The sequence below is a fragment of the Corvus kubaryi genome, unplaced genomic scaffold (assembly GCF_017639235.1).
Source record: "Corvus kubaryi isolate FWS band 111438036 unplaced genomic scaffold, C.kubaryi_AGA036_p1.0 37383, whole genome shotgun sequence".
NCBI lineage: Eukaryota > Metazoa > Chordata > Aves > Passeriformes > Corvidae > Corvus > Corvus kubaryi.
This window is the reverse complement of record NW_024581125.1, coordinates 2939813-2964671: the sequence shown is the minus strand read 5'-3', so window position 1 is coordinate 2964671 and position 24859 is coordinate 2939813. Positions and strand designations below refer to the sequence as shown.

Below are 24859 nucleotides of genomic sequence, written 5' to 3'. Positions count from 1 at the left end.
ACTAGAACAGAAAGGCCTCCGAGAGCAGTAGCTTTCAGCTAAGGCCCCTGCTATCGTTATGCAGAGGACTAATTAGGATATTATTTGTTACCATTTGGAGGAACAGCTTCTGAGTTTGGTTAGAGGTGAGCACTAATCAGCTGCTGAAATCTAAACTGATTATGTCTGAAGTGTCGACAGATGCAGAACTCCCTGATTGAAGAATGAACATGTGTCAGCTTTTTGAGACAAGCTAGGGGAATACTTCTTTAACAGAAAAAAAAAAGGCACATTATTTAATACTGTGCAACAGTCATGCACAAATAGAATGAATCATATGGAGAACAGTGGGATAGAATGTACCAGTCTAACGCATAAAAATAATTATGTCAAATGCCCTTTTTCTTCTCAACATAACTGAATTCTTTTCCCACCAATGTTATTCTCTTAACTGAGTTGTCAGGGGTAAGAGAGGGACAAAAAAAGGCCAAACCTCCCAGACTTGTCAACAAAGCATCCTGGTTCACTGCTTTCTAGAAGGTACATTAACACTGTTGTTTAAACAAGCTTTATAAACAAGTTCTCCATTCCTCAAACACTAAGCTCAAATCCTTCCCCTGCTCCCAAAATGATCTGTGCACATTTTCACACAGTAACCTACCTCTACCTGATATTATCTGCGCACAACAAAACAGCAATCATTGCCCTAAGGAATTAAGAAGGGAATTGAATAGTAATACTCCCATTCCCGCTCCAAGGCAGTTCAGAAGTAGCAGAAAGATCCCAGTTTTAGCCAGGACAGGCATGTTGGCAGCCAGGCAGGACTGAATCTGGAAGGCCCTAAAAATATTTTAGATTTTGCCAGAGGGACACTCCAGCCTGTTTTCAAAATGTCGTGGGACTTCAAGGGAATAAAACCCAACCAGTTTCCTTTGATCTTCTCCCCAGAGCAGTGGGGTCTCATTCAATGTATTTAGTAGAGTCAGGACTGAACAGTTCAACCTCTAACAGGAATAAGCATCAACACTGCACTGAGTACAAGTTATGCAAACACATTAGTATTGACAGGACTGAGGCTTCAGATTTGAGAAGTGAAAAGAACAGAGGGATACAGAATCAAAAGTGGCACATTTCAGCATAATCACCTGCTCACACAGTTACCAGATACAAGACAAAGCAGGCACAGTTATCACACTCATTGCATTAAATGAGGCAACAACTTGCACACTTATCCCTGTCTGCACTTTGCTGGACCACATGGCTAAAAATGTGCAACAGTTCCAAATACTCTGTAATAAGTAATATGATTAATTATAAAGACACTGCAAAAGCAACTAAACTACATAAGGTGCTGAGCATATATATGGAAAGAGACAGCCCATATCCCAAAAAGCTTTAATCCTCCTGAAAATTAAAATCCAAACAAACGTGTGGGTTTGAAATGTCATTGTTCAGCACCAGCCAATGAGATATTCCAGTCTGAGTTTCTGAACCATCTGGTAAAGCATCACAACAGCTTTAAGCATCCAAAGATCTGTCAGGGGCTTTAGTTTAGAAATACTAATAATCCCATCATGTGCAGCTCCTGCTGAATGGAAGATGTACCTACTCAATGATTTACTCCCCACTCCTTTACCCAACCGCACAAGGGAGAATCAGCCTGAATAAGATCTATTAACATTTCTTCATTTGAATGCAGCATTGCTCAAATTATTTGAGGACTATTACCCAGAATCACAGTCCTCCAGCTTACAAATCACAGTGAGGACCTTTGGTGGGTCAAAAGAGAAGAACAATTCCCAGGAAAAGCATTACGAAAGTATTTTGCTTTGAATTACTCAGTTCTACAGATTTTATGCTAGTGATTTCTTCCCTTCTTACCATTTACCTTGACTTCCCCAGGTGACATTTGGGTGGAGGAAAACAAATAGGGAGGGAGCTTCATTAAACACATTTAACAGTTCTACACAACCCACAAAGCAAGAAACACTGGTCTGGTGAAATGAACTCATAGCTGGAAGACAGGCATTTCAGCGTGTGTGCAGCTTGGTCGCTGTCTCACCGCGTGCCATTGACCAAGTCCCTTGGACCATCTCTCCAAATGTCTAACTGCATGTACTCCTGATGCACTCGGAAATAAATGGGCTAGCAACCTCTGCCTTCTCTAAAAGTCAGCCCTACAACATCCCAAGGGAGGCATTCCAAAGAGACAGGTGGCTCTTGCTTAAAAGAGAAAGGAAGCTCTTCTCCCACCTCCAGTCTCTGAAAGTTCAGAGAATGACGCCTGTTCATCATTAAGGAGGGTTTTGAAGGCTTGGCATGAAATACCCTTTTGGAAATGTATCCATAACCTGATAGTACTAATAAGGGGGTTTGGAGTTCTTTTTTCCTTTTAATTCCAGTAGGGTTTATGACACCTCTACAAGTATGAGGCTGAACTATCAGTTTAAGACCGTTGGTCCCAACACGTGGCTTGTGGTCAATGTGTTGCACTTTGATAAAGTTAACAGAAATAGAAAAATGAGGTGACACAGACACCTGAATACAGCACGTTTGCAGTGCTGTTATTGCCCACAGGCTGAGAGCAGCTGCTGACTGTTTTTTAGACCAGCAGTTTGCAGTCACTAGAACATGGGATACTCCTAGGAGGGCACACACACACAAAGGAAGAAATTAAAAGATGTTACAAAATAGTCTTAAATTCACTCAGTGAGACCCATAGCTACAATGCAAGATGGCATTCAGTCTGGAAATCAGAAAAAAAGAATATTGAAAATGAGCACTTTTTAGACGAAACCAGCCTTTGAAAATAGCCTCACTAGAAAGGCACTCTAAGCTCAATACACAGGCTCTTCAGGGAAGTTGTTTAAAAATGCTTTGTACACAGCCAATTAACTCTAACTTATTGATTGAGATGGCATCTCTTAATTGTTCGGTTTGTTAAATATTTCTCTTTGAAGAATTTTCTTTCTGAAAAGCCACTTACACCAATTTCTGTAACTTGCCACTCAAGGTATCAGTGGACACATAAGAGTTATATGCATGGTGATGAGCTTTTAGTAGTTAAAAAAACCAGCAGCAACAACAATAAGAAAAAAAGTGGTTTGTCTTTGAAAACCACACTGGAAAATAACCACTTACAGGTAATTCTAAATAGAGACTTGTGAAGTAAAGACAAATGCAACCGAGAGCTAATAAAGCCCTATCTGTTAAACTCGGCATCCTGTGAGCTGATACTGGGCTTTTAGCACTCACTGCTCTGCAAACCACTGGAAAAAAAAGGTAATGGGTAAAAGAAAAAGATGTGATAAAGTCTTCCTACGTCGCTGAAAAGCCACATGTCATTTGCATGAACTCTTCAGCAAATCATTGCAGAAAAATCAGCTGTCAATCAGCTGCTGTGTCTGTATCACAAGTTGATCGCAGAGGAGAAAAAGAAAAAAGAGATTTTCAAAATGAAGAGTCAGTGATGTATAAAAGCCATTAATCAGTATGAAGACCAAAGAAGTGAAGCCAGTTACAAGGTATTGAATTAAGAAGAGCCAAAACCCACAAAGAGTCAGTCCTTGCTAAACTCATATCCTACCAGTGTCTGAGCAAGAGAGGGACAGTTTTAGGTAAATGAAGAAGTATTCTTTATTGATAGAAAGTACCCGGTATGGGGTTCATGGCCTTAAAGAAAAAAAAAAATCCAATTCACCAGACAAGAAGTCAATGCTGAATGAAAACCTACTGAACACAATCGACAAGATCTTTCTTTTGCTGACATCTGGGTCTTTTCCTATTAGCATTCAACTTTGCACTCTCCAGTGAGAACCAGTGGAAGGCAAGTGTCCCCACAGTCAAGCCATGTGTGAAAGCTCTTTTCATACAGGATCACAGTGAGAGAATTTACCACGACAATAGCCTTGGACTATTCTAGAGCAACTACAGAGGTGAGAATCAGTGCTTGGCTTCTCAGTGTCCAGTTTTGTTCATCACCAGCTCACCCACACTCCCTGTCAGCAAACACTAAAATACATGTATGATTCTACCCATGTGGGTATTCCAAAATAAGCCAAAGCACACATACACCAAACCATAGCCAAAACTCACACTTTACACCCGTTAGACCTCTGGACATAACCTGAGATTCTCAAATCTCAAAAGCAAAGATGTGATAAAGACTGTTTTTTCTCCCTCTCAAAGCTGAAGAGGCTGGTGACTGCATTGGATGACAATGGTCCATGCATTGGATGACAAAGAGGCTGGTCCATGCATTGGATGACAATGTTCTCAGAGGAGGAAAAGGCATATCTGAGTTACCCACACCAAGCCAAGCATGCTTTTTTTGGGACAGAGGACAAAGAGGGAAATTAGGCCTGAACAACTATCATGGGTGTAAAACACAACTCTGCCATTAAGAAATGCCCCTTTTTTTAACCAACAGCAGAGCTGGCTAAAATTAATAGTAATTTAAACTGAAATGCAAAAAGGAGATTTTTTTAAATAAGAAATTATTTTTCAACCAGCTCTAACAAAAACAAAGTAGAGGAATAATGAAAATAAAAGACATGGAAATGTAATATTAGAAATACTCCATGTTTTGTGACTTGCTGCAGCAATAGCATCTCCCTGCTCCATCCACAATTTTCCTTGCAAGACCAAAATCTGGATGACCCAGCATCTCACTCCATATAATTATTCCTCCACAAAGAAGCACAAATAATACTCTCACTCTTCCTCACTCAGCTACTATTTATCAGTTATAATCACCTTCACTCTGAGATAAAGTAGGTTTCCAGCTCTCTAGATCAGGGGATAACTTACAGCAGCAATTCAAAAATGTGTTTGCCCAGCTGGAGAGAATTCAGAGCAAAAAGGGAAGTTCTGCAGGATGTTCTGGTCTCTGATAGCCAAGCCTCTGAACTGTTACATGAAGAACCAAGTCTGAACGAGGAGGAGTGAGGAAAAGGAAATGTACACATACAACGACTTAGCACTTCTATAATACTTCCTCTCCACAGTTCTCTACAGAGGAACAAGGCATGAATTTTCACCATCCCCGTCTACCAGGGATGAAACCCTGGCAGAGGAGAGGGGGAATTTCCCCAAGATAAAAAGGGTACTTTTGGTGGGAAAGCAAAGATCACACTAAAAAGTGTTACTGTCTCTCAGGATCCTGCTAATACTACCACCCTTGTTTTTCCGGACAGAAGAATCCCACCACATAACTGCTTCTCCAACACAAAGGGCATTGAACTTGGAGTTCAGGGAAGCAGGAGGAGGGGGTGGAGAAGGGGAAACCGGCAGAGTTTCAAATCTTTGGTGTGTATTTATAATGTTGCAGAGAAACTGCATTTCAGGATGGAATGATTATTGATTTCTTAATGGATTACGGCTGCACAAATTTACACTCCCCCCCAAAAACATCAATCTTAGGATAATAACTATAAACCTATCTGTATAGAGCATTCTGACTGAGTAGAAACTTATCGCTATCTGCCGGGAAACGGTCAGTTTTCTAATTTCTCCCACTCCAACCACATTATAGCATGGCAAGGAGCTACTGAAAAATACATGCTATTATAAAACAAAGTTTGTAATAGCCACAGGACATACCTCCAGTCAACTTTCATTAAACGGACTCTATTAAACTATTGCCCTTAAGGCAATGCCTGATCCATTAGTGAACAAGTTAATTAGTTATTAGAATTCTTTCATGTTATATTTCTCATTGTAATGAAGCACCCAGCATTGAGAGAGACTCCTTAATGGGCAACATACATTCACAAACCCACACACCCTCACTTTTTCTGCTTACCAGCCTACAGTCAAATGTTTCTGTAGCTAAGTAATTTTTTAGCAAAGGCATCCATAGAACAGCCTTGCTACAAAGCAGTATCATGTTGCAAAAATGACTGAAATACCACCAAGACTCCCCTTAACTTCAGGAAGTGTCAGACCAAATCACTGGAGATGGGGCACTGAATTTAAAAATCATTCTAAACCAAAAATCTCAATACCCCAAAGTTTGTGGAAGGTGCAGGAGCATGGAAGATTCAAGTCTGTCTCTGTTCAGTGGTTCCCACTCACACCACCACGACTGTTTAACTAAAGGTGTTATATGAGGTTAGAGCCCAAATGTGAGCTGTGAGCTAAAGGCAAGCTGTGAGGGCTGGTTGTGAACCCAGCACCTCTGAGCTGCTGGCCCCATCCCTCTGCAGGAGGCAACCACCCCTTGCATTGGGTCAGAGGCAGCAGAAAAGCCAACTTGTTGACCACACAGTTGATGACCTGTGCCAGGTGCCAGCACAGCTCAGAGTACCTTTTCCTCTGCAGAAACAGAAGAAGAGCTAGGAGCTCCCATCCCTGCTCAGACACCACCCTCTCACTGTGTGAGACCGTGCACTAAACTGGATCAGCAAATCGATCCAAGCTAAAAATACCCCTTTTTGTTATTTGGGGTTTTTTTTCAGAAAAAATGCTGGCATTGCCACAGAGAACAAGGAATGCTGAACTCTGCTTTGAACACTTGCCTTAGGAACAGTCATCTCAGCTAGAAGGGCATCTGGGGCACCAGCCAGTTGTAACACCTTTAAACAGTCCTAACACACCCTAATGACAGCCCACACACCCAGTGCCATTAAAACATGTGCAGGTTAAAGCCCTGCACACAACAGATTTCCAAGCTCCTGTGGCACTGTTCAGCTGCAGTTTGGTCCAGAGCAGAGCTGCTGTTACACCCTGCTCAACACCAGCCCCGCTGTTCCCTGTGCGGAGCCTCGCTGTAAGCAGTGGGTAATGGAACAGCTTGTACAAGCCAAGGGCTGGAATTTAAATGGAAAGCTGAGGTACAGCTTGCTTGTAATCTGGCTGTAGCCTTCCATGCCTAAAACAATTTCAAATACAAATGCAGTCCATTGATGTTCCCCCAGACTGTGCCTGTCACTACCTACAATTTGCCCCCATGATAGAGGTCTGCTCCACAAGTGTGTGGAATTAGAGAATCTCCCACAAAGTGCAGTGGGCTTTGGATAGGTCCTAAATTACTCATGAGAAAGCTTGCCAGCTACAGAGCACAGGATCAGCACCTTAACTCTCATTTCTCTAAGAGACTCCAATTTAATTAGTGCAGCAACTCCTCCCCTTTTCCATAACCTACAATTCCATCCTTTCTCCTTCATCCCAGGAACTACTCAAAACTGCTGTAGGACAGCAAGAGCATCTCCAAAAATCCTCAACTCAAAAGGTGGTTAACAAAAAAATAACAGCCAAAGAAAGCAGCATTCTCCAAGGTACACAGGCCACATAAAATAAAAGCAAAGGACCCAAAATTCAACACTTGCCATCAGCTTCAATTAGCAGCAAAGTGGGGTTTGGGAAAACAAGGGCCTCTTCAGAGCTGCTATAGGGCAAAGATGAAATCCCAGAATTAAAAACAAAATCCCCACATGCACATTAATATTCAGAGGCAATTACCTTTCAGCTTAAAGTCAGCCAACATGCATCTTACTACTGCAGCTCTTAAAGCAATCTTGTTTACAACTGGAAATGGATTACATTATCTCAGCTCCACCTATCCACATAATGCAGAGCAAACTGTCAAACATAAAATTACAAAATGGTTATTGTAAGGTATCCCCTTCAGCATAAAAATTAATTTGACCTATTTTATTACCAAATTATTACTCCCACACAAATTTTCTATCATAGATATCTATCAGCACTGACATTTATATTCCAGTGAGGCACTCTCAGATGCCTATTTTCTTCTTCTCCATCTCAAAGGTGTATTGAACAAATCTGATGTAAACAGCCTGCCAAGCTAGTTAAAATCTTTAAACTTTACACATACAATTAGATTGTGACAATAACCATTTGCTCAAAAAGAGAGAGAGAGAGAGAGAAAGATACCTACACAGAGTTTGAAATTCTGAAACAAAATGCTTCACAAATTAAAGAAATGATTAATCTAAATTTAAGAAGGACCTACAGATATTTTTACTACGGCTCTGGCAGGTTGTTCTGATTGTCACCAAGAGACATGATTTGACACAATGGCCCTGATTAAGAATGTGCTTAAGTCCTATTAAAGCCAATGGAAGTTAATCATCTGTTTAAGAGCTTTGCTAAATCAGGACCAGAACAGGAGACATTTCCAAAAAATCTGGGCCTAAATTGAACACACACTAATTAGCTGCACACACCAATTACATGATTATGGATGAAACACAGTTGTTTAGCATTTACAACAGCACACTTTGTGTGGAATCATTTAGAAATAAGGTCTAATTATCATTCCATAACAGGTCCCACAATGAATTATAACCCACATATACCATATTAATTTTACTTAAAGGAATAGCTTAAAAAGGAAAAAGAAAAAGAAAAAAGCAGAAACTCTTCCAGTAATGTTAGTCCAAATTCTCAAGTGGATCAAGATTTGACCCTTTTGGAACTTCACTGTGTTCACAGGGAGAATGTCTGAGCACTCCTGCTTGGCCCAGTTTCCTTATTGCTACATTTTGCTTACAGAAAATATTCACTCTTGCATTTCAAAACGTAACATTTGTACTCGATGCTGCCTAATGACTCAAGCCCTGCACTCAGGAAACAAACAAATTGGCACAGATCTGCATATCCACGATAACAAATACCAGCAAATTATTCCTAAAAACTATTTGTGCATACAAACCAAAAGTTGCTTTAAGTTCATTTGTGAATGATCTCAGTCATTTGAACTGTTTGACATAGCCAGGATTGAAAAGTCTCACTTTTATGTCCCTTACACTGACATTTATTAGTTTTTCTTAGCAGCAAGATTTTCAGATAAGTGACTAAAAAAAGTCTCCACTTCATTAAATCAAGAAAAAAAAGGCATTCCCAAAGCCAGAGACTCCTGAAAATATATGCTTCAGTGCAAAACACAGCTCAGGAATGAGAAGATCCATCAAGAATTACATTTATTAAACAAACACACATTAAAAAAAAAAACCAAAAAACTCATGGTATGTAAGGCAATCTTGCGATTTAAAACTTGACTCATGATTGTGAAAGTTTGGAGCTGGCATGCCAACTTGGTGAGCCATCTGCTCACCAACAATTTATAAACGAGACTGCTGCCAAAGCCACCCGATTACTCAGTTCTAATATTAGTGATGTAACTAAAACATGCTCGTAGGGTTTTTCTCCCCATGGACCAGGAAGCACAAGAGAAAAAAAAACCTCACAGAGAAAAAGTTAAAAATAAAATAGGTAAAATGTATCTATTCTATATTCCCTTCAAGTCTGGTAAGTAGGAACATTAAAGATTAAGTCGATGCTTCAGTTCTGTAATTCCCTCTAAACCAAGTCAGAAGAAAAAAAAAAAATCAGTAGAGTGATTACAAATGATAGGACAAGGAGAATCATAGAATAGTTTGGGTGGGAAGAGACCTTAAAGCCCATCCCATCCCACCCCCTGCCATGGGCAGGGACACCTTTCACTATCACAGGTTGTTCCAAGCCCTGTCCAACCTGGTTTTGGAACACTTCCAGAGATGGGCAAGCCACAGCTTCTCTGGGCACCCTGTGCCACGGCCTCACCACCCCCACAGTCAGGAATTTCTTCCTAATATTCAATCTAACCCTGCTCTCTGGCAGTGGGAAGCCATTCCCCCTTGTCCTGTCACTCCAGGTGCCTGTAAATAGTCTCTCTCCATCTTTCTCGCCACAATTAGGTCACCCCACAGTCTTCTGTTCTCCAGGCTGAACAATCCCAATTCTCTCAGCCTCTCTTCATAGCAGAGGTGCTTCATCCCTCTGATCAGCTTGCTGGCCCTCCTGAATCATATATTCTGTTCCCAATGCCTATTTCTTTGTTAATTATTGAAATGGTAGTTGGCTAAAATCAAACAAACTGTGCTCATTTCATAATAGCATTTAATACATTCTAAAATCAGCGTTTAAAAATAATCAAGAAATTGTGCATGTAGGCTAACAGGTAAAACTGCTGATTTTATTCCTGATGCTAATTTTACCATTAGAACTGGGCAAATTGGGGTAAAAACATTATCCTATTTAAACAAGTCCTTTCTTATTAAAACTCAATGTTACAAATAGCAGCGAAAACATGCTGGAAGTTACTCTACAGTAAATAATCCTTGGGGCAAAATATGCTGTAATGAAACTGCATGGAAAATTACTCACTCAATCATTTTTAAAACGTTGAGTCACAATTCAGTTTTGTTGGCCTGAAACTCCAGATTTATCTCCATGGCAAGTCAGTAGCAAATCCCAAAGCACCGCCACTATTCCCAGAGCTCAGGCATGAGGATGTGCTGCTGCAGGAGGAAACCCAGCAGTGGGCCACGTCCTACACCACCACTTCCACAGAGCCTCCTCCTGTGTTAACTCCTGGTCATAGAGGTAACAAAACAGTTTAACCACTGGCTTCAATGTGAGCAGAATCAGGACATTTCCAAGTGCTCTGCAGGACACACTAATTAGATTCAAAACACAGGCAGTCCTGGTGGCATTAATTAAGAGGACAATGACAGTGACAAGCACCCTGCTTCATTTCAGAACACCTTGCACTATCACTGCCAAAAAGAGTAGCTTTTAAATCTGCAGTTTGAAATTAAATGCATCATCATTACCCAATTACCGTTCTAACTAGTTTCCTCAACAACAGATCGGCTTTATTTACAATTAATTTTGGTTAATGAGTTAGTTGTAGTTTTATCTGACAGGTAACGGGAGAGAATTAATAATTGCTTAATCCACACAAAATTTTGTTGTTCACATAGCACACAAAATTTTGACAAATGTTTCTGAATCCCAGCCAACAACCACCAGCACATTTTCACCATCTGAAAGCAGCCAAAGCTCAGCAAATGTTACCATTTTACATTATAGTAGGTTAAACTGTTTATATATATAATTAGAATTATTATTATAAACTACAGTCGTAATTATAAATTGAAATTTCGTTACTGACTCATAAGGAAGCTTTCCTTCTTCCAAAACACCTGGCCAGAACAATTGATTAGGGTCATCTCTTTGATGGTCTACAAAGATTTATTCCATCTATAGTTGCACAAGAAAATGCTGCAGAGACCCAAAATGGAGAATAAACTGCCCTGTGCATGATGGCTGTGCCGTCTATCTCATACCTTTGTCTATTCCCCTCCAACGAACTTAAGCCTGGCTCCAAAGCCATTTTAAGCCCAGTCTTTTTTGTTGTTGTTGTTATTAGGCATTGATTTTAAATGGTTTTAAACCATCATCTTCTCTCAAAAATACTTTCCCCTTGCCAAATGCTGGCAAGGGCTGGGTTTGCCTCCAGCCAGTGCCATTCTCTTCTTCTAGCACAGCAGTCTCTGGCTGGGGTGCTGTCTACCAGACGCAACATCAAACCTAAGGATCTCCCTGCATCCAGTCATTAAGGAACCTTGGATAATTATATGGCAATTATCACTCACATTTCTACAGTGAAAACACTTCTTCTACTCTTTTCCTAAGGCTCTGTTGTTCTAGGCTGTTAAAAAGAACAGCCAGGGTTCTGGGGCAGGAATGGCTGAGCTGGGACACAGATAAAACAACCTGACATGAAGATGAGGAAGAACATTACAGAGCAGCACTATAGATTGTTTCCTGGAATGCACTGCAGCTTGCTTTGGTTTTGAGTACATATGTGATATATATTTACTTGAGCAAAAATCTCACTACTATCGATTTCTCTATTAATATTTAATGGCTACCAGTCAGAAGGTAAATTTAAGTAACAATAGCGCTAATGACATTAAATGAATGAAGCACTCTAAAAGTGAGAAAAAAAGCAAACACTTCCTTACAGCATTTTAGAGCAAGAGCAGTAAGACAGCGACCTGAAGCCATGCTACGTGCTGATAGCCTGAGTCATGTCTGGTCTCACAGGCAGACCAGAGAGGTGATTTTGCACAAACATCTCACAAAAAAGTAGGTTTTGCAAGCAGCAAACTTAGCAGAGACTGGCTTCCAACAACTTTTTCCCATGCGTTTGACATTTGAAAAGGGCGGCGCTCAATAGTTTTTTCCTTCAGCCGAGGCACAATTCACATACCTCTCTCTCCTCTTTCTGGCTTCCTCATTTCATAAGAATTGCACTTTCCTAGTATTTTTCAAGCCTGTACTTCTCTGTTGTATGTGACCAAAACCCTCTCTAAGTGCCTTCCATTTGTATTATTGCAGTGCACATGTACAGGCTTGTCAGAAACCAGGGCTGGACACATTTTCCTACCTTTTTCTTTGGCTGTCAACCTTCTCTACTTGATATTAGGTAATTTGGGGGCAGCTGATGGGTCACAGCATTTAGACTATGAGAACACTCTGGGATTCACATGTAAGCACACGGGATTTTGGCAAAATAAATTTTGCAATTCGTAGAATACAAATTTAAAAGAAGGCCAAAAATAAACTCACAGAGCTCTCACAGTCTGCTAACGTCATATACAACTTGACCCTTAAATATACAACTAGCACATCATTCTTCTGAACTCTTGAGAGCTACCTATACTCTGACAATTTGTAGTCACATATACAAATTATGAAGCTGCCTCCCACCTCTAAGAGCTGAATTCTTACTAAGATTAATTTCCCTACTTTTTCTCCACCTCTTCTGCCTAAAATTTTATCCACTCATTTGTATCTCTTCAACTGGTATCCTTTGTGAAGCTATTAAAACGGAAAAAGCATGATATAACAAGGAGATATTCTTGTATTACTCTCTAGAAGAATAGATTATCCAAAGGATAATATCCTACAGTGATAGAGAGAGAGGCCTGTGTATTTAAGCTAGGGGGAAAATTTCAAACAGGGGGTTTCAAGTAAAGCTGATGCCCCAGATTGTTTCACACAGCTGCTTGGAGATGTATTAGACTCACCCAGGAACTACCTGCGCTGGTAACAAGGTCAAAACAACTGGTAAGGTTGACCCAATTTTGGGAGATTAAACCATAAAACTATTACTCACAACTACATTTAGGACATGTCTAAATCTGAAAGGTGATGAGGATTAAGGCACTGAGTAAATTTAAGGCCCAACGGTGTATTCTGAAATATTTCTGTACTCAGGCAGACTCTGCACTGGTGCCAGATCCCTGCAGACTCTCCAGGGATGCAGGAGAGAGGCCCCTTACCACAACAGCGCATGTGCAATACAAAGCCTGTACCTAGGAATGGACAATTAAAAGCAGTATGCAAAACTGCTAATTAATAAGATTTATTCTCCTTCAGAGGCTGTTATCTCAACAAGGCAAACCCTGCAGGATATCAATTTCTCAAGAAATAAGATTAAAAACCAAACGCCATTTCATTCTTTTGCCTGAACTGTCTCCCTCTATCACAGACCTGGCTGCTAACCAGAACAAGGTCTTCAGTCTACTGCCCCTCTTTCCTGGAAACTTCTAAACCATCCACAACTTTAAGAGTACAGCTACTCTTCCTCAAAAGAATAGACCTCATGCCTCTTCTGTGTAAAAAGACTTGATGTTTTCATACAGAAAGAAGCAACTTCTTTCATTTTCAAAACAAGGGAATTCACGCCATCCTGTTTCCTGCTCCTTGGACTAAAATAGGCGTTTAATTCACACTGCTGAAGTTTAAATGATGCACAGATAAAGTTACCAAAAACTCTCTCAGTTTGTGTTTTATGGCTAGATCATTACCTAAAAGAGCAACTTTGCTTACAAAGGGAATCATAAAATGTCCAAAAGCCGAGCTGACATCTAGGAAAGATCAGGTGTGAATTCTCATAGAACTGCACACAGGTATTCCCAAATCAAACAGTAATTATGAGAAAAATTACCATGGACTTGAGCATATCACAGGGTTCTCCAGCCAGCTTTCTGTGCCACTCACCAACATAATTTTCATGGACTGAGGGAACACATGCCCCTTGAGAAAAACCAGGACAACATCACTTTCTTCTGATGGAACTGGGAGGTTTTAGAGGCTGGGGGGAAATGCAAGGAAAACATCACTAAAAAGAAGCTGAGAAAACTCCAGCCTGGTGCTGAAGGTCACAGCACAGATATCTTTAGTCTAACACTTGTTTTGTTGAAGTGGAGGAACAGAGGGGATAAACAAGAAAATCTGCCCATCGGAATGTCAAGCTTTGTCATGTATGCGGTTTAACTGCCAACGGAGCATCTCTCTCGTAAGCCCTGCCCAGATCTTCCATTAGCTGGAGAGGAAACACAGCCCGCCTTACCTCCTCACATTCGTAAGAAAAAGATTCGTAAGAAGATTTGTAAGAAACAAAGATGATAGGTGGGACAAGCAACAAGGTGAATGGATTTTCTGTACTTCAGGATGTCCTACCTCCTTTGAAAAACATTTGAGACGTCCAACCCCCAGGACAAAGGGCCTGACAAGAGCAGCAACCAAGATGTGGCTGGGTCTTTTATCCACACTGCACAAAGTTTCAGGGTAGACAGTAACACCAAGTCCTCCAAAGACCTCCTCCGGGCCAGAGACAGGGCAGGGACTTGAATACTCACACTAATCTTCCCCTTCTCTCTCCCCTACTGCAGTGATTACACCTGTGCCCAGAGCAGCCTCACAGGTGGTACCAATACCACAGCAGGAAAAGAGGCTGGAAAAAACCAGTCTGTGCAGCTTCTCCAAGTAACATGACACCATGGTGGGGAGAGCAGAGACAGGTCTGCAGTGAATCAGATTCCTTGGCTCGTGCCCTGTGTAAAACCCACAGTCCGCTAAGAAGAGGGGCTCCTACCTGTGTAGGAGAACTCTGCTGCCTTTTTCACTCACTACCAGCTGATAGACACAGATATTCACACCATCCACACTGGCGGTGTGCATGGTTTGGCCCCAGGAGTGACCTCCCCCCACACCTGAGAGGACACAGGGATCCGACCACCAACCTGAGCTTCACAAAGGGAAGACCAAGAGCCCTGTGACCTCTCTGGACAGGACAAACACAGAGCAACCATGAGCTAAAGAAGCTCATACAATGCACGCAGAGCCCACTACCTCTGTGGTACAATGTCACACAGCGTTACAGCAATAAACCCCCAAACTGGAAAGATTTTTTTAAAAATAAGAGGCAGAGAGAAAGCAAAAGTCAGTTAAAAAACCCAGAAAAGACATTCTAATTCACAGAAGTTGGCATGACCTATCAGCACAGAAATGAGGGGGATCAATCAACCCCATGCTTTTCCAGGAACAGTGTCTGCTGTTTTACGGTACTTTCCCATGTAACACCTGTAACAGCACTTGCAGGTGACCCTGCCAGCCAGGGCTATGCTCAGAGCAGGAGCTTCTGCCAGCATCTCTCTGCCTGTGAGGGATTACAGTTCTTCAAAGCCACAGGCTGACACAGCAGTGCCAGCAGAAGCCGGTAATGTAGACCTGGCTCCAGATCAAGGGCACATTTTGCTGGGCAGTGTGAATAGGGGCTTGTCCACACACACACCTCGCAATGCTCAGTGGTGTGGGAAGAGTTAAAATTCCGTGGTTGCTCTAATGTAATCACACCACAACAGGGTGCTTTAGGACTACCACAATTATTCCTGTGCAGGACAGGAAATAAGCTGCACTGGTATTAATGTACTTCTGAATGCGTCTCATTGCGGGGTTGCAAAAATTAAATGCAAAATAACCCCTAAGCAAAGAAGATATTGTAAAAAAATCCTACTTTTCACAAAGGCTAACATGTACCATCCAAGCCTCCATCCTAAGTGATCTATGGCTTCTGTGATTCAGAAAATAAAAAGACAAGAGGGGGGAAAAAAAGCACAGAAACATGGAGAGACTCCCCTACAATGACCAGAGTTTGGAGAAAAACTGGGCCTCTGGTCACGTAGCCCAGAGCCGTATCTGTCACGTTCATTGCTTCTCAGTGATAATCCAGCTCTGCTTCCATCCACTGGGATGCAGCAGTCAGCTGCCCGGACTCCAGACAAGTGTCCACCACCCTAGACAAGGGACAACACGCTGTGGCACAGACTCCTCACCCGGGCTGGCAACAGGTGATCTTACTACACAGAGCAGCAGCCTTCTCTTCAATTTTCTACAGACCTGTTTCAAGGTGGGTTCTCCAAGGGGTTTCATTCACTGGGATTACTGAGGCAAAAAAGCAGAAAAGGAAGCTCTGCCTTTTCCTCCCAGATAGAAGAGCATCACTCCTTCAAGGTGCATCCTTCCTCTTGGCACTGGAAGGACGAGCACTGCTCACCCTCAGTACTGCACAAAGGTTACACTGCATTTCCACCTGTAAAACTTAGTCCTGCCAACCTGCAAACCATCACTTAGATGAAGGACTGCACAGAGCCTGTGGCTCACAGGAACTGGAAACAAGCCTTTGACCCAGTTTTCTGGGAGAAGATACCTATCGACTTCAACAGGAGTAGCACCTTCCCTCAGATTCAGATATGGGAAAGACAGAACACTCTCCAACAGGTATCTTGTCATCCAGCTGCTATCAAAGTGTCCTATTTCATGGAAGATGAGGATTGCTCTCTTTGTTGGCATGTCTGAGAAAAGGAACTGAAATTCCAGAAGCAAACACTGAAAACTTGCTGACTACAAAGCTAGCAAGAGCACAGTGTTGTAACAGGGTGTGTACCAGGGAAAGTTAACTGAACCTGACAGTCCAAGAGAATAACAGAAGCTTCCCAAGAAAGGTGTGTGTTGCAACAAAGCCCTGGCAGATGACCTCTCGAGAGACTTCCATCAGAATGAATAAAAACCTCTTTAATGAGATTAACTGATCATTTCACTCCACCCTCGTTATAACACTCACTGAGAGGGAGGAATGTTTTTGCAGCCGAGTATTTGACTCCATAGGGAATGCCAGGACTGTGACAGAAGATAGGAAAAATACACGGGAGCCCTTCACCATTGCAGTGTGAGCTACAGATATGCAAACACCAACTCATTTCAGTGGCTACTCTGCGTTGGTTGACCTACAGAGTTTGTATCAGAGGAACTATTTAATGATTTTAACCACACCAGTGAAAAATCTGAGCTGATGTGGATAAAGCTACAACAATTCAAGGTACATCCCAGGAAATGTTTAATTTCCAGCTAATCCTTTCCTCTGTTTGGGTTGGGTTTTTTTCAAGAAACACACAGTGTAACACTACTTTACAGAGCTTTGGTTTCTTAGGTGTGGAAAACCCCCTCTCTTTCTGTTAAAATCCTGATGATCACCTTTCCATTAATATTTTTCCTTCTCAAACTCCAAGAAAGCTAAATGCATTGGCTAAAACTTTGATAACTACTACTGCCCTGGCAATTCTCAGGAAGTCTGAGGATAAAAGACTGAAGCAAAGACCGTGCTCTTTTAAGTGTCAAAGGAGCTCACTTCTTATAGTTCCCTGCCACACTTTATTGAGCTCATCCCTCATGTCTGAGCTCATCTTGGCAAAGTCCATCTTCACTGTCCTTCAACCTGCAAAACCACAGATACATCTGTGTTGGGCACCATCGTGCAATTCCATAGCTGAGCTCTAAAAAATCAAAGTGTCAAGACAGCAAAGTCAGACACAAAGAACTGGAGGACATCTCAAGTGACTGTCAAAAGTCCACCTCTCTGCACCAAGGCAGGAGATACCCAGACCAATAAATGCTGCCCATGCTGCCTACCATACTCCTTAAAGGCTGCTGAGGAAAGAAGATTCCTCAGCATCTTGAGGTGATCAGGTCCGAGTTTTTAGCACTTTCCAAGATATTTGGAAGAAATGGAGACCTGAATCCCCAGTTCAGAGCACAGCAGTTCGGCTGCCAGAATTCTTCATGCCCCAGTGCACACGTCAGGGGAGTGACTGCCTCAAAGTACTAGTAAAGTCCCCCTCTGCAGCCCAGCCTGGCCAGCTTCAACCACCCTCCCTAAAGAAAAGCCTCCTGCAGAGGTTCAGCCCCCATCACCTCATCCTACTAAAAAGTCCGTAACACATACTGAGCCAGAAAAGAATCGCAGTGCAAAGCTCAGCCTCACGTGCCTGCCAGTAAATTCTGGTGGTGACAAGGCTTGTTTGCCGTGGAGCTGAGGCATGGAGCAACTTTAACTTCACGCGGTTTCATTCCAACAGTCGGGTTCCAAAATTACATTTTTTTTATCCCAACGGATGTGCCGATACAGCTGCGGTACATGTAACTCTCTGCTCAGGACTACACAACTATGACAAAACAGGAGTTGTATGACAATTCAGGCTTGAAAAATTAAAGTGATCATGAAAGATTTGGGGCTCTGATGCCACAAGAAAACAAAAGTGCAACTGATAGTCCGCTCTGATCACTGGGAATATAGTACTGGCTACATTATAATAAAACCTTGCCCAAGTTTTCTTTAAACACCACTGCTGAAATCATTCCCACTTAGTGCTGCTGTCCCAATTAGTGATCTCGTCAGACAGCACAATCATTCCCTACCACGGAGAAAACGCAACTGCCTCATTATTTTCAGCAGCAGAGTCAGCCGACATGGCTTACTCTCTTAATGAATTAATTCTCATAACTTACTAACACTTCAAGCTACAATAAACACCTCTTGAAAGTGCACCACAATTTTAATCGGTCTCAAACATCAGATGTTGGGTTTGATATTTATGATTGTTCTGACTCTGTTTTGTTTAAGGGCTCCTTTTGTCTATGAAAGCAAAGATAAGAAAGGTAACTGGGACACCCACTGTCAGGTCTCTAATTTAAGGGGAAATTGCCTTTGTTGCTGACTGTCAGATGCTAATAGCTGCTGCTACTATTTTCCCTATGACACCAGGCCAGTGATCTTAGAGAAGTGTCCTTCATCCTATACAAAGCAATGATTGAGTCAACTAATTGAACAACTGTGCCCCTGCAGTTTCTAAAGCAGGCATTCCTCTAAGTCCATTTTAACCTACAGGGAAAAAAATATCTCTAATAACTGTAGTAAGAACTCAGTGTGGTATTATGGGGAGGTGACTAAGAATTATTTCTTTTTAAAGCCTCTTCTATAAGGATTCCCCATTAGCCTTTAATTAGCATGCCAGCTCCTATTCGGAGGTTTCTGATCACTTATAGCCCAGCTCAACATTCACGGATGGGAACAAGACAGACTCCCTTGAACTCGGTGGGGTCTATGGGGGGGCTTAGGGCCATGCAGGGAACTCTCTAGTATCAACACAAAGTTAATTGAGTAAGCCTTTGACACCCAGCTCTGGGTGTCAGCCTTTGTAAGAGTTTTCCTACAGAAGATCAAAAGAAAATCTGGACTTCCAGATTTGGGGCTATGTAAATATATCATCTGTACTCAGCAGGTGTAACACTAATTCATCTTTTGCTGTAGAGAAAAGTGAGATGATCTATCAACCTATTCGGATTGACTATTTATATGTATTTTAAATCTTTGCTTACATAAAACTACAATGAAGTATTTTAGAACAGAGCATCTGCCAACACACACATGCAGCGTTCTGCTGAAGGCAGGTATATGTAAGATCATCAGTTAGCTATGACAGGTGATTTAGTGTGATTCATCTTTCAGGATCATCTCATTTGCAAGGAAAATTGAGTGTCATCCCCATCCATAACATACAAATACCATCTAGATACTTGAAATTGATAACAGGTTAAAGGATGCAGAAGCCAAAAAATTCAACCCAAACCCTTTCGGAATAGAACCTGAAAACATCAGTAATCCAGACAGAACTACTAACACATTGCCAGGGGCTAATGAATGTAGAAAACTCTTTACCCAGCACATAATTTTGCTGTTGCTGGGAGAGCACTACTCAGTCATTTCAGCACAGATCCAAGAAATTTCCTTCTTTTGGTGCTTCTCCTTTTGAGCCAGACACAAATTCCAACTAAATTAAGAGCTGTGGTTCAAAACAATTCAATGGAACGCAAGAAGAACAAAGGTCAAAACTTCGATCCCTACCTTGCAGGTGCACATCAAGTGCACACAGCCAAAGAGGGCCACACGCTTCTGGCAATGACTGTCAACCAACCCGGGAGCGAAATACTTGGGATCTGCTCCCTGTACCACCTCCTCCATTCCCAAGTCCTGCCCAGCCAGAATGACATGCCCTGGGCTCTGCTGTAACGGCAGCCAACATCACTTAATCTGCAGCAACCCACTGGAAATCAAACCAATCTGAAATAGAACACAGCCACTGCCTCTACTTAAAACAATGGATGATGGATCAATCCACTGGGAGCTACTAAATTTATACAAAATATTGCTATTCCACCTCTATCTTTCCTTTTAAAATACCAAAAAAAAACCCCAAAAGAGTTACAAAAAAAAAAAAAGAGGTGCAGGCCCCTGGGTTACCAAACTTTTAAAAGGATTTCCTGTGCCCCACAAAACAGGCAGAAGGCTCTAAAGCACAGCCTGGCGATTTAGTCTACACATGCCAGATTCAAGATTTGGCCAAAAGCCTTAAATGAACCAATGTAACAGCTGCCACAAAAGCCGACAACCTCTGATCAATATCTTCCATGTTTAAGGCAGCACAAGTCACCTCTCTGCAAAACAATCCTAAGCCTGCAAAGAGTAAATAAATTACAATAAATTTAAGAAGCTTGAGTTTTGTTTGGCTTAGGAAGCCCAGACAGAGCCCTTAATTTTTCAACAGCAGCACATCTTTAACACCGAGCAGCGGTGATGAAAGCACTTGAGACACCTGTGAGAGACCAAAAAACACCTCTAAAAAAAAAAAAAAGATATTCACCAAGGCTGCAGATACATATATGTTGCAAAGAACTAATGAAGCTTAAAAACCATTGAAAATGTTAACACAATGGACACGAAAATACTGAGTGTGTTAAGGCCTTTTGCATGACTTCATTCTAGATCTTTTTATTCCTAATTTGACTTTGGTTTTCAGTCTAAATTATAAAGAAGATTTAAAACACAGATATTTTTTCCCTTCCAATGAAGCCTTCCCATTAATAAAAAGGAAACAAAGAAAATGAAGAAAGTGAGTAGTAAAACTTTTACAACGTAATAAAGTATATCAGAATCCCAGGGCAGCACAATTGGAATTGTCTAAAGATGCTGAATTATGAGTGGTTGTCATATAAAGTTCAGTCCACGTTATTAGAAATCATATTCTCCAGCAACATGTATATAATTGAGAGATCTTCATAATAACCCTCAGCTTAAAGGCTCATAAAACTGCTCTTTATCCATAATTTGCAAGAGGACAAAATTCTTAAAGGAAAGTAACATCTTTTTCTCAGAAAGACTCTGAAAGCAATACACTGTGCATTTTTAAGCAAGCGACCCTAAAAGCTCTCTCTTTCTTTCACAGATTTCAGTTGGGCATTATACTAACCCTCGGTTTAGATAGATAAGTATGTACCTGTAGTACCTGTAGTACACACAAACCAAAAAGAAAATTAGTACCACACAGAGAGGAACACTCTGTAAGTATGTCGGAAGCAAAGCACACTACATTTTTTCTGGATTATAAGTACAGAGGTTACACTAAGGTAAGTATCTTGATGTAACACTGCAACCAACACTTAAACAAGGTAGGGCACTCACACGCAGAAAATGAAGGTTGTCGCTTTTACGAAATTGCGTTAACTACGTTTATCCACCTCCCATATATAACAAGAGAATTAATTATATAAATATTATCAGCTCTTGACACCCTCACTGTGCAGACTCACGAAACTCTCAGTTTCTACCCAACATTCTAAACTGAACTCCTTTCAGTTTGTTATAGTCAACTATAGTTTTGTAAATAAAATTTGTTTGTTTTCAAATAAAGCTACTTCAAGCTGTTTCGGGAAGCAAACTAAGTAATAGTAATAATAACAATAACAACATTTCCATTTGGATTTCAAAACCTGAGGAAACAAAACCAGCACATGTCAAGCCTAGTGTTTTCCTACCTGGAGCAGGTAAGGACCAGCTCTCAAATGCCACCTTGGGATAGTTCAGACTAGTAATCCCGTTCATGTTCAGATGAGACACCAGCACGAACAAGAACCAAAAAAAAAAAAAAAGAAAATCTCTCCTGTCCTCCTCTGTAATTAGCAATGCCAACAGCAGTGGCTAAGACCTGGTAAGCAAACCAAGGACCAGGAGGACCACACCAACCCAACCCTCAGCTAGAGAGAAACAGGCTTAAGAGGAGACTTACTACCTGCCATGTGACAGGGGGAGGTGTGCTGCCCATTGGGAGTGCTGGAGGTGAGGTCGATGGCCATGCCGCAGTGCTCCCTTTCAGGCGAATAGTCATTGTCACCTGCGAGCACAACACAGGTGCCCCGTAAGTTTGTACCCCCTTCTTCAGCAGAGATACATAAAGACTAAGAACCACAACCTGTTCGCTCCCCTCGCCCCTGCCCTTCCCTCCTTTACTGGTGGGGTCTTCCAGAGTCTGTAAAATCTGGACTCTCAGTGGCCCCAAGTAAACATTTGGCTGATTTTAAGAGCCCCCTCAAACCTACTGTCACCAGTCTTTTACACACACTCCTGTGGCAAATCTTGTCCCAGCTGCTTGGTTTTAAGTTAGGATTACTTTTTCATTAGCAGACGGAGAATCCAGGCTGGGCAGGGGAAGACTGTAATAGTAATTCACCATACAGACCTTCCCCCCCAAAGCTCTGGGTGAACAGACAGCTAAACAGAGCCCTTACACAACCCCCACACAGAAAACAAGAGAAATACATATGGAAAAGCACGAAAAGTTTTTTGGCTGCAGTTTGAATTTCTGGAGACGAACTCTCTCTCATTTGCAAAGTTCATTCACCCTCAGCAAATATTTAAACCTAGAGATACTCACCCAGGCACCCATCCCCATGCATTTCTCAGTCATACAGAGAGTTTATATTTAAATGCTACTAATTCAGTGTCAATGCAAATACTGTACACAAGGAAGCTAAATTTTCAGGTGTCTGCATTATACAAAGGAGAGTAGGAAAAGAAAAGTAATTCAGAATAATCAAACAAAATGACTACTTACATGTAATATATCCATCAACAGCCTCTGCTTCCATAGTCAAAGTGCAGTGCTGCAAGGCAGAAAAGTACACTCTCAGAGATGCCTGTCAGTATCAACCATTAAACGATTAAACTTACTTAAAGCCCTAAGTAGTTGCCCATTTTATTGCTGTTGCAACCACTGCTTAGAGAAACACACAAGTGCACTGCATGTGTTGGTTTGCAAATCACTGAACTCTTCCTGTAAATTATGCGAGTAGACATGCAGCTGCCTCCTGGGCAGGTGGCACCTGGATTATCCTGGTCTGACCATACCTCTCTCTCTGTGCCCCATTCACATTTTTGCCTCATCTGAGAGTTTTTCCCTGACTTTTCGCTTGTTTGTTCAAGCTGTGATGGTAATGCTTTATCAATTATCTGTTCTATCTGCAGCCAGAGAAGACTTTGAGGATATGGATACAACTAACAATTGCTCTTTTCACATGCACTACAAGAGACTCTCTCCTGGTCTAAACAAAATAAATCCTCCCGTGTCCATTCCCCTTGGACAGAGTTGTTCCAGCTTTGTCTCACACCCCTGTGTGCACACACACACTCACACACCTGTACACACACCTGTTCACTCTAACCCTATTTATCTGCTACAGTACAGGTCCAAACATCACATTTCATACTCCCAGATCATGCATTTTGTGGTGTGAAGCAATCTTAAAGTTTCTGGAAGCACTTTGCTGACACAGAACAAGCTATTACTTTCCCGAAACCCAAGTAACTGTATAGAATGACACCCCCTAGCTATCATTTGATATATATTGTGGGGGGGGAAAAAAAAAAAGGAGAGATCAATAATCATAACTATGTTCTTTTAAGTGGAAAAGTTAAGAATCTGACATGACCAGAGGAGAATTTTATTTCCTCTCTCCCTCCATGGCCTCTTTTTTGCCTTTAGTTTCAAAACTCTCACTGCACCAGGCAGCTAAATTATTCACAATGAGCCATTTCTGTATTGATCGCCAAGTATATTTAGCCCTGGCTCCTGGAATTTCTCCATTACTTACTGGAAAACAGGCAGCTTCACTTCTTGTCTCCAAAACCACTTCCCTCCCCCTCCCTTAACCCTCTTTCCTCCCCCCCCCACCCCACTCCCCGCCTTTCCCCCAATAAATAAATACTTTTCTCTGTGCTCTTCTTTGGTATAAAGCAGATCAAATTCCCAAGGCATTCAGCACATAACACTTAAATTTCAACCTGCCCAGCTGCTACCAAACTCTCTTCAATTACTGATTTTCACAACTCTTAAAAAGAAATCTCAAAAAAACCCCAAAAGTTTTCAGAACAGGTAAGCCACTTCCTCAAGCCCTTCAAAATTACCTTATCTTCCCCCTAGTCCAGGTAGGCAGGCATACACTGAGAAAAAGAAAGAAACATCAGAAGCAACAGGGAAAGAACATCCCAGCCAATGAAGTGGAAGGAAAGAAAGGGAAGGAAGGGAGGAGGAAAAGAAAGGAAGACAAAAAAGAAACACAGAAACATCCATAACCTAAATTAAAACACGGGATGATTTTTTTTTTTTTTTTTTATTTCTTCAGGGGGGAGAGGAAGAGTAAGAAGACAGGGAAAAGAAAAAGTTTGGTGACCTAAATTTTTAGGCTGGTGATGGCAAATCCCAGCTGCTGAGCCTCCCTCCCATAACGAATGGAGGAAGAGAGTTTTGCTCGAGCTGAAGACACAGAAAGATGGAGAAAGTTTTAGAAAATGGTTTTTTAAAGGCAGGGGGAGAAAATGGGAGAAAGAGAGACGGGGAGGGGGAAAGGGATAAGGGACAGAAACCCGCCCCCGGCACTTACAGGTGGGGCATGCGGAGCCGGGAAGCTCCGGGATGAGCCGGCGGGGAAACTCGCTCAGGAATGGCACATACTTCGAAGGAAGATGAACACACAAAAAAAAAAAAAAAAAAAAAAAAAAAAAAAAAAAAAA

The 24859-nt window shown here is 41.6% G+C and overlaps 1 protein-coding gene across 9 annotated transcripts in view; it reads right to left on the bottom strand.

Moving 5' to 3' along the window:
- IKZF2 (IKAROS family zinc finger 2) overlaps positions 1–24859 on the bottom strand; it is a 118219-nt gene that overhangs the window by 92173 nt on the left and 1187 nt on the right. For 2 of the 9 annotated variants that reach the window (XM_042035393.1, XM_042035384.1), the window contains exons 2-3: positions 22905–22953; positions 22083–22184 (exon numbers count right to left, since the gene is read on the bottom strand). In XM_042035393.1, coding sequence (XP_041891327.1) covers positions 22083–22184; positions 22905–22938 — 136 coding nt within the window. In that variant the 5' untranslated portion in view covers positions 22939–22953. Of the gene's footprint in view, positions 1–21828; positions 22043–22082; positions 22185–22904; positions 22954–24253; positions 24290–24519; positions 24605–24729; positions 24800–24859 lie in introns of those variants that run through there. The other 7 variants (XM_042035386.1, XM_042035387.1, XM_042035385.1 and 4 more) reach the window with 7 other exon arrangements.